The sequence below is a fragment of the Indicator indicator genome, chromosome 16, assembly GCF_027791375.1.
Source record: "Indicator indicator isolate 239-I01 chromosome 16, UM_Iind_1.1, whole genome shotgun sequence".
NCBI lineage: Eukaryota > Metazoa > Chordata > Aves > Piciformes > Indicatoridae > Indicator > Indicator indicator.
The window spans coordinates 12,285,389-12,303,180 of NC_072025.1; the positions used below are offsets into that span (position 1 = coordinate 12,285,389).

At 36.9% G+C, this 17,792-nt stretch overlaps 1 protein-coding gene across 2 annotated transcripts; it reads right to left on the minus strand.

The window, feature by feature from the left end:
* Positions 1–236: 236 nt before the first annotated feature.
* Positions 237–15,965, minus strand: USP8 (ubiquitin specific peptidase 8). Of its 2 annotated transcripts, none has more exons than XM_054388389.1 (19): positions 15,819–15,965; positions 14,999–15,143; positions 14,421–14,506; positions 11,721–11,865; positions 11,088–11,148; positions 10,235–10,376; positions 9,799–9,961; positions 9,213–9,357; positions 8,804–9,024; positions 7,120–7,713; positions 5,801–5,890; positions 5,137–5,217; positions 4,443–4,705; positions 3,693–3,905; positions 3,019–3,229; positions 2,479–2,715; positions 1,793–1,935; positions 1,333–1,465; positions 237–1,121 (listed from the first exon to the last, which is right to left on the minus strand). In XM_054388389.1, exons 1-19 carry the CDS (start codon positions 15,920–15,922, stop codon positions 936–938), a joined length of 3,363 nt encoding a protein of 1,120 aa, XP_054244364.1. In that variant the 5' UTR covers positions 15,923–15,965; the 3' UTR covers positions 237–935. The 2 variants fall into 2 exon arrangements, with proteins under 2 accessions (XP_054244364.1, XP_054244363.1); XM_054388388.1 differs by having other exon boundaries at positions 10,235–10,379.
* Positions 15,966–17,792: the final 1,827 nt, after the last annotated feature.

Below are 17,792 nucleotides of genomic sequence, written 5' to 3' on the forward strand. Positions count from 1 at the left end.
GAACAAATCATTTTACACACAGTAGTATTTTTTTCCATCTGAAGAACTTTTAAACTGTGACTATGATCACCTTGTCATTGTATAGAATTCTGACCATTACACAACTAGTTGAGAATGAAAACACCAAACCCAAACATACATTTAACAGGATATATATTTAAATCATTTCTTCATAAGGTCTTTAATGCATGTGTACATGAAAATTTATATTAAAAAATTAAAAAGGAAAATCTCATTTGTTTAGAATAACTCTGAAGTGCACAAATATTGACAAAAGCTAACAAAAAAAAATAGAGCTCTGCTTTTTAAAGTAGTGTTGCAGTTACTTAGAGCTGGCAAATAAACACAATCCTCTGGGTTTTAGAGGTTCTCACAAAAAAGGACAACATTTTATTATATACATAGTTTTGATGTGCAAGTATGCAATCAATATGTACACTTACATTCCTAACTGTTTACATCATTCTAGAGTATTCACAGTAGAATCAAGCTTAAGGTTAGAAATGTGAAAAGGCCATATCAGTGAAAGAAAATTAAAAAAAGAAAAAAAAAAGAATAAATCAAGATACGCCTTGGGATCTTAAGACATTTTAAACTACTTGTTAATAGATTTCAGATGACTAAGCTAGAATTTCATTTTGGAGCAGACTAAAAATATAGCTTGTTGGGTTTGTGTTGTTTTTTTTTTTTAATAAATGGTAATGCAAGTTTGCTTTTTAAATGGTTTCACAGATGGCAGGATTACCACAAGCATTATTAATCAGTCTTCTGATTTCTAAGCACTAGTACTGACCAGAAAGAGCTCGCTTGCAGAAAAGCTGCTGCAACCATCCCTGTAGCTGTGACTGCTTGTCACACCTTTGCATACTCAGATGCATTCCCATACCTCCTTTGCTCATATAACAAGGAAACCAGTTTTCCTAACCCAGACTACTTTACGTGGCCATCTCCACTGCTCGCTGTTCATAAGAGGTGTAAAAGAGAATATATGCAGCTGAGGATTTCACAGATGACGCCGAGATCTCAGACACTTCATGGTCGTCAAACTTAAACCAGCGCTGTTTCGAAGCGTTTTTGCAGTAGGCTGTGTAGTGCCCTCCATCCAACCCACCATAATGATTCTGTAAACAGAAGAGAATAATTAATGTCCTTGAAGGCTGCTATTCCTTTCCTCGTTAGGGAAGTGAACTACAGAGTGAGATTTCTACTAAATACCCAGGGTTCTTTTTAGAATGCAACTTAATCTGCAATCAAGTAGGCAGCCTGCAAACCTAGATGAACCACACAGGCTAACCCAAGCCCTGGCAATTGAAATGTGACATGGTTACTTACTGATACTGAAAACAGATTGTATCTCTTCAAGTTATTCTTTGGACCAATAACATACTGTGAAAGGTCAAGAGTTTCCAATGGGAAATCTACAGAAGTTTGAAGCTTTTGCTTCCATCTTCCATCATAGGAAAATCTAGAAAATGAAAAAGCATTGTTAAAAGTTACAGGTTGGTCACAAGCTGTATTGGTTGGTCACAAGAATATCGAGCATGTTTGTTTTCCCTGCTTTTAACCAGGATGTGATCTCAACTAAAGCATTTGGCTCCCAGTTTTGATTATGTTTGCACATGTGTTTCTTAGCACATGGAGGGGAATAAAATTCTTGCAAGATTACAACTGGAAACACATCTGGAACTTAGTCTAATTAAAAACGGTTAGCTACTGCACTAGAACAATCAATCTCCATCACAGTCCAGGCACTTCGCCCTAATTAATTTTCACCAAACACAGTTTCTCTTACCTTTTCAAGTGCACAAGAAGAACAGGTGGCAATTTCCAAATTTCTATTTTTTTCAAAGAATCCCTTCGAGTTTTGCAATGGCTACAGTAAAACCTATTGTTATCAGTGAGCTTCTCTTCTTTGGAGAACAATCTAAGGCATTCCTAAAATAAAACACAAAAGGATTGTGAAAGGCAGGTGCCTACAGAAGTGTAGCTAAGAGTGTTTGTTTCCACGTTGGTTGTTACCTTGCATCAATTATCTGCATGTTATGCTTCATAAAAAAAAAAAAAAAAAAAAAGGAAAAATGAGTTAAATCCATGTGTGGAATTAGATTTTACTAAGTGTATTAATTAGCTGCAAGTGCTTCAAAATATACCTACAGTATTTTATTTAAGAACACCAAATGTTTATGCTATGACCTATAAAAAAAACAAATACCATGGGTGTATTTTCTCCTACTGCACCTTCAGTGTTTCCATCCTGCTTGTATTTTAAAACTTTTATGGAATGACCTATTTTTAAAACCCAACTTTAGAGGACTGAATAAGTAATGAAGACAGATCTGTTCATGACTCAGATTAGTGTAAGCTAAGGTGGAATAGCAGCCAAGCCCTTTGTCAAGAGGCTGAGCAGAAGCAACATCACAATGAAATCACAGAGAAGTGTTTTTAATCCACAGACTGTTTCTCTCTAGTTCCACATACCTGCAGTGTACATTTACTAGTGGACGCAAGTGGCAACGACAAATACATGAAAGCTTCAAAGGTTCGGGACTTCTTGTGACAAGTAAGACACTGCACTGTAGATTTGAACTGGCCTTGAAAGAGTGCCACAATAATGGACTCATTCAGCTGTTTGTGTTTGAGCCAGGCTAGTTCTGCAGCTCTGAAGTCATCAAGATGATCATTGTTTTCTTCCTTATATCTTTTCCTGTTGTCAGCCTGAATAACAGAAGTTTAAATACCACAGCCATCTATTAACACATTCAAAAATAGAAAGTCTTCTCTAGAGGCAAGCACACTATTGAATATTTGCATGAATATTTAAGTATTTTTAAAGATTTCTTCCATTACTCCCTCCAGTAATTTCAAATTAAATTCCTGCTTTAACTCTGAATACTCCCACTTCCTTCCATACAGGGTTCCAGTAACATAAACCTCTTAGGAAGAAAGAGAATCTTTAAAAAACATTATTTCTCTTGATCAGCTGATAGATGAATAATTAGTTACAAGTGTATTGCTTACTTTATTCAGATCTTCATGCAAGCCATCCATTAGAAATAGAAGCAGTTCTTGGGAGTCCTGTTGGCTATATCCTGCAAATTGGTCATTAATCTTCCCAATTGTAATTTTAAAGTCTTTTGGACTGATATATTTATACTGTCCTGTCCATAAAGCTTTCATTATTACACCAAACTCTTCGGCCACTTCACCTTTATGCCCCAGGAAATTTGACCTATACAGTTAAACAGATGAAAAACCAAAAAGTGAGCCTTTCAAGTAATTAAAAAAAAAATGCTGCTGCTATTAATTCACCACACTGTCCCAATTTTGAAGTAATTTCTTTAGACCAAGAAAAATTGGCTGCTGGACTGAGTTAAAACATCTGTCTGCTTTGGCACTGCTTTGGTTCCATATTCAGGACTAGGCTGATGGGAGGTACAGCTGTTCCCAGCTTGTTTTGTAAAATGCTATTTAAATGTTCTGCTTGGTTTTAGGAGACTCTAGTACATTTACATTATTAATGTGGTAAGCACGATTTAATTAAGATTGTCCAGTAAATCCTGTCCCATCACACACATTGATTTTGAAAGCATCAAGACTCTTAACATTTAGCATTTGTCTCCTACTTAAAAAACCCCAAACAACTCTCCCTTACTCCCGCTAAGTGATATTTTTGGTCAGAATGAGATTGTTACCTGTTGATATCATCTTGATACAAGTTTCTGTTAAAATAATCAGCAAGGTGAGGTGCATTGCACAGACACTGTAGTATGGAATTCATATAGCAAGTGTTCCCTAGGTTACGAAGTCCTGTAAGAGCTGGTCCCGATCCCCCAAACACAGGATTAAGATTCCGAATCTGTGACGCAGACAGTCTTGAAATTTCAGCTTTTGTGTAACAGACTGGTCTGTAAGAAGAAATTATTCTTTAGGAGTCTCAGACTTTACAAGGCCATGCACATAACCAACAGAACCACCCTCCCTCACAGGGAATGAAATGTCCTGGCACAGGTATCACCAACTGCCACTGTTTAAGGTATTCAAAACCAGCCAATGCCATAGTGAGAAATCCACACACACACCGGCCTATCATGAGGCTGAGTTACAGCCTCCAGTACTTGTTCTGGGGCTCTTTTAGATTCACAGTTGAAGAGTTAGCTGTTGATTTAACCCAGTTCAAAAACTTAAAACTCTGCATTTAACATGTTAACACAAATACCACAACTCAGAAAGCAGCTGTCGTCCAGTTACAACATGATCTCTGAAATTCACTTTAGCACCCAACGGCTACATTAGTTCTTCAAAGATAGCTGCCCTGTACACTGAACTTCTGGCACTGAAATGTAAGAGTCTAGTATCCTCTCAAACCTACTTAGAAAATTAATGAATTTCAGTCCTGCATGACCTCCTACTGCATGAAGTGTAGTAGAACTTATTGAACCTACTTATTGTCACGATTGACTGCAGGAGTTAGAGGAATTCTTTTCTTCTCTTCCTCATGAATGGCTTGGGTTATGTCTGGGGAAGAGTAGGAACGCTTCAGTTTGGAGTGTTCTCTTTCTCGTTCAACAGTCACCTGGGGCTTGGGTTTATGAGTTGGAGGGGTTGATGGAGGAGTGGATGAAGGAGCCATTTCTGGTGGATACATTTGAACAGTATTTGTTGGTGAGTGATAGTAACGAAAGGTTCCAGTGATTGGATCCAGAAACTTGGGGAAGAAAAAGAAAAAAGTTTCAAAACCAAGTAAAAAATCCATCCTTAACTTACCTATTTTTAAACTAACGTAAGAATAGTGCATGATTTTTTCAAATGTTGAGATGCTGATGGTTATGACTGGCGTCAATACTTAGGGGATTAAAATTTACTGGAAGGCATCACTTTCACCACAACGTGCATTAAAGATAATTGCCTAGTACCAGAAACAGCAAATGAGCTCTCCTGGTTTCATTACAAATAATGTTAAAATTCAGAAAATAAACATCTGGAAGTTGAAGGGGGAAAGTGATTAAAAAAAAAAAAAAAAAGGCAACAGACAAAACCAAACCCCAAACAAGATCAAACTTAGAAATAAGGCACAATTGAACTGTACTATGAAACTGCACAAGGCAACTTGATTGTGACATCAGAATAGAAAGTTACCTTTGCCCAGCCTGCAGGCAGTCCTGGTATTATCCTTCCCATTTCTTCACTTCTTGCTCTTATTAATGGCTCCCGCTGAGACTAATAAATAAACAGAAATGTAAGGTACACACAGTGACTTATGCAGAGCAGCAAGCTGCCTGTCAACCCCCTACAGAATTATATGACTCAATGCAAAACAGTTCGGAAAGAAATCCTTGGTTATAGCTGGAAATCCAATTCACTGTAGTGGTAATATAGTACCACTGCTTTCTATTGCTGAATTGAAACAAAACCCATTTGTTGACATGCTCCAGAAAAGGAAGGCAATCCAGTCTCACAAAAGTCTGGATACTCAATTTCTTCCCTAAAGAGACTACTAGATTAGGAATATGTGCTTCTGTTAATCACATAAGGATGATCTTTTCTCCCTTTCAAAGCAGGACATGAAGCAGTACGCGTGAGATGATGAGTAAGCGTGGAATGCTTCTTACTCCCAACAGAATACATATGAAGCCTTCTAGTTAAAGCTTCAAGTAGTTTTTTTAGATGATTATGGCAAATGAAAAAAAACTTAACAGCTGGCATGGTCTTTTCTTAAGATGACGACTTAGAAATGAGGTGGAATGTAACATAACAATCTGCACTTGATTTGTTTTGGCTACATAAAATACATTGTATTTACTTTAAGTCTTTCAGTATCTTGTTCAGAATCCTCTCTAAGGGGTCCTGGCTTTTGAGCTCCACTGTCTGGTTGTCCTTTAACCCCAGTTTGCTGTAAAAGATTTTGAGAGAAGGCTTTCAATTTTCATTTGGACTGTGAGTAAAGAATGCTGATAAAGCAAAATAGGGAAAAAGCAGAGTTATTTCTTTGTTGGTTGTTATGTGCCACATACCACAAAGAAGAGGTTGCAAGAGGTATCCACACATTTTTATTCTTCCTAATCCATACTACAGGCAATTCACTGGAACAGCCTTTGTAGCTGAATGTTGTATTACATAAGACAATCTTTTATGTAACTTCAAGAGCTCAGCAATAAAGTACAGAAGTTCCACCTACGCTACTTTCTTCCCAAAAGCTGTGTTTTAAAATGTTTTTAAATGAAGGACTTTTCCACAGTTTACTTCTCCAAGAAAAAGGCAAACTGTGCCACCAACGTTCTGAACTTCTTTTCTTGTAGGTAGTCATTTATCTGAGGCTGCTGTCAGTCAAAAGCTCAAAAGTGACTGTGCTTGCTTCTTCATTTTCACCAAAGTTTGGTCAAAGAGTAACTGCAGTTGCAAAGGGAGAGAAACATATCCTAACGCATGTTCTTGAGAAATAGCTTTAAAGGCACCTCTTCCATTAGGGGGAAACCATTCTATGATTCTGTGGTTATTAGCTCAGCTTCACAAATGGCTCCTGCTTCATGATCAGATTATTTTTACATTATTAAATTCTGCATTTTTTTTCAAAGTATTTAAGGATAGAAGGAACTGTGACTCCTGCCCCCACGAAGAGTTGAAATGGGACTGTTCTCAGCAAAAATACTAGAGTGCTGCTCCGCTTCCTATGTCAGCCACCCGAATCCTGTTACATTGGCATGTAGGCAGCTGGGGGCACTACAGAGTCTGTTGGTGATGTCAATTCTGTCCCTAGTGTGTGTTACAGCAGTACAATACACAGCAACTGTCTCATACAAAAGACATAAAATGCCACCATGTCTCTATTTTGGAAACAGACTTGCACTCTATGAGCCACCTCTTCCAGATGCATGTCAGTGGGAAGTTTTATTATTCCATGGGAATTTCATGCCTACCTATGAGCAACAGTTGAAGTTGTCTTGTGATAAAATAAAAAAATTAAATCAACCTATTTGTATTTTGGTTTTCACTTTCTCCTCCACATTTATGGCCTAAATAAATGCAACATATTTAAAATTTCTAGATTGACACTAGAGTATGCTCTCACAAATCATCCTGAATACTTGACATTTGGTGACCATTTTCTTTTTTTCCACTAACCTTGCCTGAAACAGTCACAGAGGTCTGATGTGCATCACCCAGTGGCCGCCGCTGTGTTTCTGGTGTTCGAGTTCCTTTTTCTCTTTCTTCCATTGATATTTTGTCTACCTCAACCCTTTTTGCACCAATGCTTTCTACTTCATTTTTATTTTGCTTTTTTGCTTCCATTGCTTCTTTGCGTGCTCTTTCTTGTTCCCTTTCCTCCTGTTCTCTTTTCATTTGTAAATCCCTCTCCTGTTCTCTGTCCTCTTTGGATTGCTGTAACTTTTCTTTCTGTTCCTTTTCCTTCTGTTCTTGTCTTGCTTTTCGTTCTTGTTCTTCCTTTTCTTGTCTGAGTCTCTCTTTCTGTTCTTCTTGTTTCCTCTCCCGAAGTTCTTTCTCCTGCCTGTTCTTCTCCAGCAGAGCAGCAGTTTCTGCATGCACACGACTCTTTTCTTCTTCTGTCAGAACAATCTTTGTGTCATGCAGTGGCTTTGTGGACCGGTCTGGAACTATTCGTCCATTCTCAACAGGCTGGCTGTCACTGGCTGTACTTTGAGGCTTTGGCCTGTTATCATCAGGGATTTTTAGGGAAGGCTTTTTAGTACGATCAACCTGTAACACAAGGTGTAGAACAACGTTTTGCTACAGTTATTACTGTTCTGTTAGCTAAGCTTTTTCTAAGGGAAATTTACAAGAGGATAAAGATGATACAAAACTGACTTCTACCAAAGAGAAAGTGAACTTTCAATTTCATTAAATCTGGTAATTCAAATTGCTTGTTAGTAAAATTAGGTATTAACTTCCAGGTGTCAGGTAAGAATAAACAAGCCCTACAGAACCATAAGGACAGCATTAAGCACTGATTGCTACAACTCATTATTTACAAGCTTTCAAAGATGAACATTGTAGAGCAATCAGGCATTCTAATTTGGGCTTGGCTCTCGATCATGTGACACAGCACATGATTAAGGCAGGTATGCTTGATGGAAGGAGGTATTTAAGAATGGCTTATGGTCAGACTTAGGAGGGTAAGTGTCTTTTTAATGTTAAAGTTGGAGTTTTGAAGAAACTAAAAGCTGCCTGGTTCACAGAAGAACAGAAACAGAGTCTTTACATTTTACAGTTCCTTGGCTGATGTCTGTATTGAAGACAGTATCTAGAAGGCTGAAACTGGTAAGTTTATCCTAAGGAGAACATTCTTTTATAGTGAATTCTTTTTAGCAGGCTTTATGCCCACGAAAGGAAGAAACAAATCCTAATGTTTTTATTACTGGTCCAAGGGTGCAAGCCACCTACGTGTTTGAGGGAAGATACTATTGCTGTAAAGCAGACCTTTGGAATAGCCAAAGCAAGCCACAGCCTAACTGCCCTCCCTGTATTTCTTTATATATGCTTTTCTACTCAAAGTTAGCTTATACACTTTTTGAATTATCATCAATTGTTCACCTTTAATTTCTCAATGGCTCTTATAAAAATAGCGAAGAAAAGCTCTGCAATTTTGCTAAGTATAGTTTCATTAGTTCTGTAGATCAGTTACCATGGCTTCACAGGCCACCAATAGTGTCTGTACCAATATATTTGTCTATAAGGTTTAAATAAATGTAGAGTATGTTTTCTTGTAGACTTAAGCTTCTGCATGTGGTGGATCTCTAATAGACTAACCATGTACTAACTCTGAGGAAAAAAAAGAAACACCACTTACCTCAGGGATACTTCTTGAAATTGGTACTGGATTTACTACAAATGAACTGTCAGATTTTGGAACAGCAGCATCCTTTATGTTTGGTCTGTTAAGTGATTTTAGTCTCTCTTCTAAATTATCTTCTGATTCTTCATTTTCAATAACTTCTGCTGGAGATGGCTTTGTACCAGTAACAGGTGGAACGGGAGCTGGCTCTTCCAGGGATGGATATGTAAAATCCACTTTAGGAGGGGGTAGAGGAGAGAAGCATGAGAGAACTCTCAAAACAAAAACAGAGTAATACCCACATTCCACCCCAAAATTTAAATTTGGGCAGAACAAGGCTATCCCAATCATATCTGAATAAATTAAAGATATACCCAGTAATTATAAACACTTGGGGGAGGGGGGTGTCATCCTTTATACTTACAAGAAACAGTCATGGCTTCACTTCTGTTATGCTGGGGTGGAGTTACTTTAGCATTTGTTGTATACTGGGGAAAACAAAGGAGCCAGTTTTCATAACCTCCTTCTAGAACTAAAGGTTCATTCTTCAGTATAGTTTTGCTTTCCCACTAAAAGAAAAAAAAAAACAAGTTTGAAATAAAATTACATGAAAATAAAAAGTTTTTTACATTTTAGCAGTGTTGTTGAAATTTCTACGCCTAATCATTACACTGAGACAGGTTGTTTTTAAGATTAAGTAAGAACTAAACAGGCTGCAAAACCCCTTTTGGGCAACAGGGTTCTTCCTTGGCTTAGGAGCACGTTTGGCAGTTAGGTTCCCAGCTCTACCTACGACAGGGTCTGAATATTTCCAATATAGAAAGATTCACTTCCTAATAGGGCAGTGTGAAACTTCAGACAACACTTCTGCTATCAGAAAAAAGCAGTCTTTGAAAGCTGAAACAAAGATGATTGCCTAAAGTGTCATAATGTCTTCCATATACTTAGTGATTACAGGTGCTTTAAGACTTTCATATGTAAGAATAATATAAAATGTGAAACTTGCCAACCTTAAAAAGTGCATCTTTCAGGCTCTGAAGAGTTGTTCCTATCTTTAAGTCTTCAGCAGAACTAAACCAGTCTAGCAGTATAACATAATCAAAGTGTCCTCTCCTCTTCCATGGATCTTTAGAGTCCTCTGGGAGTCTAGCTTCAATCCAATTAGCAGTAACTCTGAAATGTATTAGCATGCATTTAAAGACAAATGTACAAGTAGCATTTTGTCCAGCATTATGTAATCCAGATGTTTATGTGCTTGAATAAAATAAGTATGCTCAGTCTTTTAAGTCAGTACATGCAACAACAGAGCTGTCCAGATACATCTCACCCACAGGTATATTATCAGGGGCTTCAAAACTAAGAGTACAAGTATTATTATTATTATTTTTCTTCAGTCAGGTTATAAAATTACAAAGTATTTCACTACCACTTAACATTGTTTCATACCCAGGACTGATAGCTTCTTCTGGGACACTGATGGATCTTGGAATACATGATTCCTGATAATCCTTCAATCTTCGAGCATCCATTATAATTAATTCAGTATTTCTGTCTGACATCATAGCAAACAGTTTCTCAGGTGTGACTGCTCCTTCAAACAGAGAAGGTATTAGATGCAAAAGGCTACATTATAAATGGAGATAGCTATGGTCACATCTGACTGGCCCAATCAAGGCTGCAAACAGGTGGAACAGAACACAGAAGTACTACAAAGTCACAAAGGTGAGACACTACAGAACAAACATGGTGGAGCACTTCTTCCCACTGCTATAGTGATTAGCACCTGATTTGCTGACTTAGGCCTGACACTGAAAGCTTCAATGATAAACTATTTTAACTTTTTGTTGTCTGTATAAGCAAGCATTTGTAAGCTACACACTGCAGATCTTCCTCTTCAGCTAAGAATTCTAAATAACGCTTTCATAGATCATTCCAGGAGTTAAAAAACCCAGAAGACTGGAAAGGGGAAGAAAAAAAACTTACTTGAAAAAGCTGACACATTTCAGCCTTGCCTAGATTTTTTTCTTATCAGCTGAGACTTTCTAATTTGACCACTTTAAGGGCTAGTTTGCCTTTACTATAATTCAAGTGTTAAGTTATGAAGCTGTTATGTAGAGTTTTCTAAATTCAAAAGAAGTGATGCAGGCTGCAATGCAGAGCCTAATTACTAAGACACAACTACCAAACTGCAGGATACTAGAATTTCATCAAAATACTCTGAAATCACAACTGCTTAGGTAATAAATGCATAGTCAAATGGAGACTTTTTTCATCTTGCTGTGAATGCTGCATTTCTTACCACTACTCAGACTGTCAGGCTGATCCTTTCTTTCCAGTGAAGGCTTTCTCTCACCATTAATCTGTGTTGCAAAGGAAAAAAACAAAAGTTTCTGTAATATCTAATACTCAGAACCAAGGCAGCCAACAGACACTCTCATAAAGGAAAATGGTCACACTGTAAACCAAAGGAAGACACCTCAAAAAAAGGGAAGTTTCTTCTACAGATGTGTGAACAAATGTACCTAGACAGAAAATAGTATAAAAGTAATACAACCTAGAACATCCTCTGCTAGATGAAATCTGTGCAGTATCTGTGAAGAGTTTCTTTCCAGACTATTACTGAAAAGTCAGTCCTCTTCCAAATGAGAGATGTGTTATCCATAACATACCAGCTTATCATCATTATTTGGGTATTCTTACACTACCCCCTTGTATTATAAAGAAGAATCTTGACTTTACAAAAACTTAGTCTGCAAGGCTTGGAGGCTGGTAGAGCCTCTTCCAAAGAAATGTCAAAGCAGCATTATGGGGAGTGTAAACTCATTTTTAAACCCCATGATTCTGAACTGGAAATGCCTACTAGTAGAGATAAAATGCTAGATGAAACCAAAACATAGAGGGAGTTAGAAAGTTTGTGAACATCTTCAGTTACCTTTTGGTTTTTTCCTTTGGAATCCACAGCACTTTCTGAGGCATTTTTGGTTGAACTCTTTCCATCATCTTTTGGTTCCTGCTTTTTCTGCAGCTCCTGTCTGTCCCTCTCTTCAAGTTTTTTCCGAACTTCAGCTTCCTCATATCTATTAAAAAAAAAAAAAAGCCTTTTTTCCCCAATATTGTATTTTTGGCTAGCCCTAGAAAATTAACATCAGAATCACTAAGTCATAGGAGGGAAGTATTTAAACTTTAAAAAAAGGTTAGAAGTATTGTCAATTTTTGTATTTCAAACAAACATAATTTTCCTCCAAAACTGTGTGGCATTATTTCTACCACTCTTGGGCTGTTGGGTTGATTTTCTTATTCTCAAATCTTGATTTTGGTCCTATTTCATAGCCACTAAGGCTAACATTAGGCTAACTAAATTTTTTTCTCTCTAAACCTGGGGTAAAGGCTTAGTTATAGTGTCACTAAATGTAACAGTCTCTTCATTTTGTAGAGGAAAGAGCAAGACTTACAGGTAAGCTTCAATATATGGTAACAATCATCCTGGGTATTTCACTCAGCTTTGCAACAGAGCTAACAATAAGTTAGAAGTAAGATAGCTCAATTATCTAAATTTCCTGTTTCTGAGAAGTTGGATCAGAACTATTTACATGGTAACAGTCACCTTCAGAATGTAAGCTGACTTGATAATACTGTTATGTCCTACAGTGAAGTTAAAGTAAGAATCAAGTATAGCCAAAGAGTTTTGGTGGAGCTAGGTCTTGCATACAGTTGTCCTTTTCATAAAGCCTTTACAATTAGCACCTTCAGCCTTTTGCCACTGTAAGGACAATCATGATATTGTAAACCAGTGACCTCCAAACTGTAGATTTTAGATCACCAACTGCAGGTTTGTATAGTCACATCACTGTTAAATAGGATTCCATTATACTTAATGTAACTGAGAAGCTTAAAGGTTACTAGTCATCCATAATAGAATAGAAAGTTTTGAACTAACAATTTTGATGACTGAACCAAGCAGTGAAAAATGACTACCAAACTATATTAGTAATTGCTCATGTTGATCAGATGCTGCCTAATAGAATTAAAATGATGATGACAATATAGCTGCATTTCATATCTAAAGTACTATGCTAAAAAACTAGATCATTAAATCAAATTCTGTCTCCAAATCTATTCCACTAATTGGTTACTAATAGGAAGGAGGCTGCAAGTTTGCAATTTTATTTTTCAAACAGGCTTCTTAATTTGGCAAAACATAGTTAGTGGATTTTTGTTCTCATCTGGAGTTAATGACAAAGCATGTTTTAGGGTTTAGTTTAATTCCTTCAATATGGAATATTTACCCATCAATTTCCCACTTAAGCCTTTGAAGCATGTAGTAGGTCATTCATGTAGATATTCTGCTCTTATATAAATGATTCAGTAGCCCCACCTTTAGTTAACAATTAACATTCAAACTATTTGCTGGCCTACTGCCTGAAGAAGAAATTACACAATTTCCCTGAAACCACTTCTGTAGTTACACAGGAGTCATGTTTCATTTGTATTCCCTTTAAGAGTAGCTGGAAGTTATTAATTGTGTCAACTTTCAAAACTTGGTTCCTTTCAGAGTAAGTTGTGGCTTACTAATCAGTAAGTCCTGAAAGAATTTTGAGTTTCTATAATTCTATCAGTGTTTACTTCTGCAGTGAACTTGTAGCTCTGTTAGACTCTAAAAAAAGGTAAACTTCAAGATTGCTTCATGCACAGTATCATGAGACATCTTTGGAAAGTCTCTTTTCACGTGTATGTAACTACACTCTTTTTCCCTTGTCCAACTAAACTTTAGGGATCAAGCACTTCAAAGGGAATTATGCTTATGATTATGCTTTCACAGCAATATTGGGGGGGAGGGCATGGGAAGGGAAATGTGCCTAGCTGAAGGGAAAGAGCTAAAAGGGTGAGAAAAGGGCAAGAAAGATACTCATTAAGCATGTGAGAAGCAGATCAGATTGGAAGCAAGGCATACTGCACTAAATATTACCTGAAGATAGATTCCACCTTCCAACTTACCAACACAATTTTGTGCCTTATGGCCCAAAGACATGTAGCTTGACAGTTGTAAATGAGCTACCCAAAAGCCTGTTACCATCAGCTCAGTTACATACTATAGCAAAACTGCTCAATTCCTTGAGTTGGCATGTTGCAGAGGCAGAGAAAAGGTATAGCACCTACCTAAAGAATCAATGGTGTTTCTTTAGTGTAAACTAAATCCACACTAGGATAACTTTTAAACATATGTAAATATTAGGAACGTTCATTAGTGTATTTGGTTTCAAGTGACCTCATGATAAAAAGGGTAAGGAGGAAATGGCTCTAGGATATATACAGTTTATATCTCGTGAGTTTTTCACTACTCATTAAACAAAACCAGGAAACAGTATCAACAAACTATCGTTTCCAAAAATCAAGACACCATGAGTACTGTATACAGTGGCAAGTTATTGGAGAATGTGATGACAAAATAAAAAACCATCTTTAATAACAAGACTTTTGTAGACAAATAATATAAGCTCTCAAAAATTTTGGGTATCTAGGGTCTGCTCAAGTGCAAACCCTTACTACTAAATTACATGAAACCCTGCAATTTCAGGTGTATGGGATTCAGGTATAACAAACAATACCTTATCTATTAACTGTATTCACGTACCTGAGTTTAAGGCTGTCTGACAGTCTTTCAGCTTCTTCAATAGCTTTTTTTAAATTTGTAGGTCCAAGAATTGAATGAAAATAATCCTAAAATTACAAGCATGACCCCACATATTAATAGTACAGCTTAATAATGCCTACTTCAGTGCATATCAAGGACCACTAATGTACAGAGAATTGGTATTATAATTATTTGTGCCAACAAAAGAAACTGGTTTGGATCAAAATATTTTCCTCTCAAACATGAGTTCTTAAATAAAATTATTCCACAGTGTTCACAAATACAGGATAGCCAAGGCAATTGCACCAAGACCAATCTGAATGGGAAAGATGACAGAAATACCTTTCCCTGAAAAATTATCACAGACCTGACAATTCATATATCTTAAGTGCATTGCAAGTAAACTGTAAAAAGCAATTAACAACAGACTTGTCAAGAAGGGGAAGAACAGAGCTATCACCATAAATGAGACAGTTTACTTCATACTAGTGTAACTCTTTGAATGCGCATTAGTGTAATTCTCTGTACTTCTAACACTTCTACCAATGCAGAAGAGGTCTTTGAGAAAGGTTTTATACCTGTTGCTGCTTAAAATCAGGTCTCTTTTTAATAAAGTTATAAACAGTCACATATTTCATATATAGGATGTAAGCTTTTTCTTCGTCTCGGTCCAATCTGCTTTCCTCTGCTGCCTTGAAAATCTTAAGGGCACTCTGCACATAACTGAAATCAAAGAAGAGTAAAGTATGTGATTGTTGACTTGTCCCCAAACACCCTTTTATAATGAGATGCCATTTTAAGTGTTCATAGCCTCTGTCTACGTATTAACCATCTGATATTAAGCATATCATAAGACTTTCACTAAGTATGAATTACAGTCATGCTCCTCTAAATAATGTTTCTCTCTGCTAGTTTACTGTCCTTATTTAAATTCATCCACAATTAAATAGCATACTGAGATATAGGTAAAAAAAGGCACTTTTTCCCTTGTAAATTTTTTTTTTGAGGAAAAACTAATTCATAGTCAGAGAAAATGGATCAGGCAATTGTCTAAAATGCTAGAGGTACAATATTTTCTAGACACACACTTCCTAACCTTTTTATCATTTTGAGAATTTGCATTCACATAGCCTTTTCTCAAAGCGCCCAGGTTTTCATGAGCATCATGCTCTGTTCAAATCATGTTTTGCCATATATTTCACATTACCTTCCATAGGTAATAAGTGTCTGAGTGATAGCTGAGAGCTATACATAAGACTGTCAAAGATTTTATATCCAACAGAAATAACTGAGGAAATTTAGGTCCACAACATTGTTTTGGTTGTTTTGGAACCTGCTCAGAAGAGTAGCAATACCACTTTTAATAGTAATCCAAAATAAACTAAAATATATATGTACCTCTTTGTACTTGTTTTTTCGGGTTTTATTTCTGTCTTCTTGTTGAGATCTTTCAATGAAGTACAGAGATACAGCTCCTTAGGTACAGATGCCACAGCAGGCATGTTAATGTTGTTACTTATGTCTCTTCTAGGGTGGTACAGCTTCTTAAAAGTCTCTATCAGTATTTTTCTGGGGGGGAAAACCCAAACAGTAAGGAGAGCTCAGATATATTCCAATGACTTTTATACAGTTACAGCTACCTGTATGAGGTTATTAGCTAATCTATCTCACCTTATGTGACCCTAGGACTAGATGAAATCCTCCAAAAGTGACACTATTATTTGACATACTTCCAGGTACTTTATCAAGAATGTTAGCAATATGTTGATAATAGAATGACAAGAAAATAAAAAAAATGTTGACTTAATGTTCAAAATCATCACCTCTAGCAAATTTATTCAACTGTAATGCCAGTAAGTATATTATAAAAAAAAAAAAATCTGACTTCTCTGTACTCTGAAATTCGTAATGGATAATATTTTATTGCTAGCTTAACACAACCCTCTGCAAATACACATTACATCCTTGGAAAGGTGACTTCTAATGTCTTGGTGAGAGACAAGCTGAAACAAGGAAAACTGCTACTGTTAAAGTAAATTTGAAGTTTCTTGGACATGCTGTAGGTCTTAAACTTGTCTTTCTGATCTCATCTGGAAGTGTTCTCCTGGTAGCCATGAACAAGTTGAGCTTGGCCATAAAGGACTATTCTATCATCTCATCTGACACTCCACACAGAGTAGTCCATTAATTCTCACAGAGACAGTGTAACGAAAATCCTTGAATCTAATATGTGGTAAGCTATTTTGGCCCTTGGGGCTGGCAGGGGAGGGTTTGAGCTCCTTCTCAAGCAACGAGACTTTAACATGCTAGCAATACTGAAGAAATTAAGGACAGCCAATTAGAAGAAAGATGTTCAAATGACCCTGACAAATACATTATTTTCTAGTGAAAACAGGGCCTTTGACAAGATGAAGGCAAAGCATTTTCTGTCCACCTTCAAGGTGATCAGCATGACAAATGTGACCAAAGAACTGCCAGTCTGCCAGGGACCTCAGACTGAAGTTTCACCCAACTAAATCGATCCACAGCCGACTGCCACCGAATGAGGTGGTCCTGATTTCCCTCCCTTTTCCTCATGCTGGTCTGGTATTTGTCCAACCTCTTATTGAGCCAATTCAGCTTGCTGAAGAGGCAGAAAGGCTACACAGCTTCTGTAAGGAGAACAATCAGTGTATGCAGCCAAGAATGAGAAGGCAAGGTAAGAATGCTACTGCTTCCCATGGCACAGCTGTTGTGTTCTTTAAACTATCACTGCATGCAGTATCACTAGGTTGACTGTTCTTGGTCTAGGAACTGATTATCAAAGAAAAATAATAAGTCCATATCAGAAATGAATGCAAAAATAAGGTTAAGTCACATGTCTAATGATGACTCCTTGCATTAAGGTCTGGCATGCCAAGCTCTGACTAAACAATACCAAGCTAGGTAACTTACTGTTTGAACACACAGATGCTGTACTTGCTAATATCCAAAATTAGAAAGTAACTTTTCAAAATTCAAGTGCTTGCCAAAAATCTTTCTTTAGGAGACTGATTTTGAGACAATTCTAGGAAGTAAACAATAAAATTTCTCAAATACTAAATTTAATACATAAAAATATATCCCATACCCCACTCATACTAAAACATTGTCTTCCCTATACGAGGTCTATTAGACCCAACATTCAGGAAGATAATTCTGGTGCTGAAAATGAGGCAGTAAATTCATTTGAAGCAGAAACAAAACACAGGTGCACCCCCTGCCCCACAGGAAAGCAGCTTTCCAATCTAGAAGTCTTTTTCGCTAAAACAAAGACTTTTTATGATCTCATAGAATTACAAGGAAAGGCTTCACTCTTGTTAAGATTTCAGCATTGCTTGTCTAATCCTACCT

Excerpts from the sequence above, each read along its gene's own strand:
- USP8 (XM_054388388.1), bottom strand. The coding sequence starts at position 15,922 with ATGCCTGCTGTGGCATCTGTACCTAAGGAGCTGTATCTCTGTACTTCA. Across the intron at positions 4,706-5,136 it reads TGCCTGCAGGCTGGGCAAAG|TTTCTGGATCCAATCACTGG; the intron begins GTAACTTTCTAT and ends TTCTTCCCCAAG. Across the intron at positions 1,466-1,792 it reads CTTCTTGTGCACTTGAAAAG|ATTTTCCTATGATGGAAGAT; the intron begins GTAAGAGAAACT and ends TTCATTTTCTAG.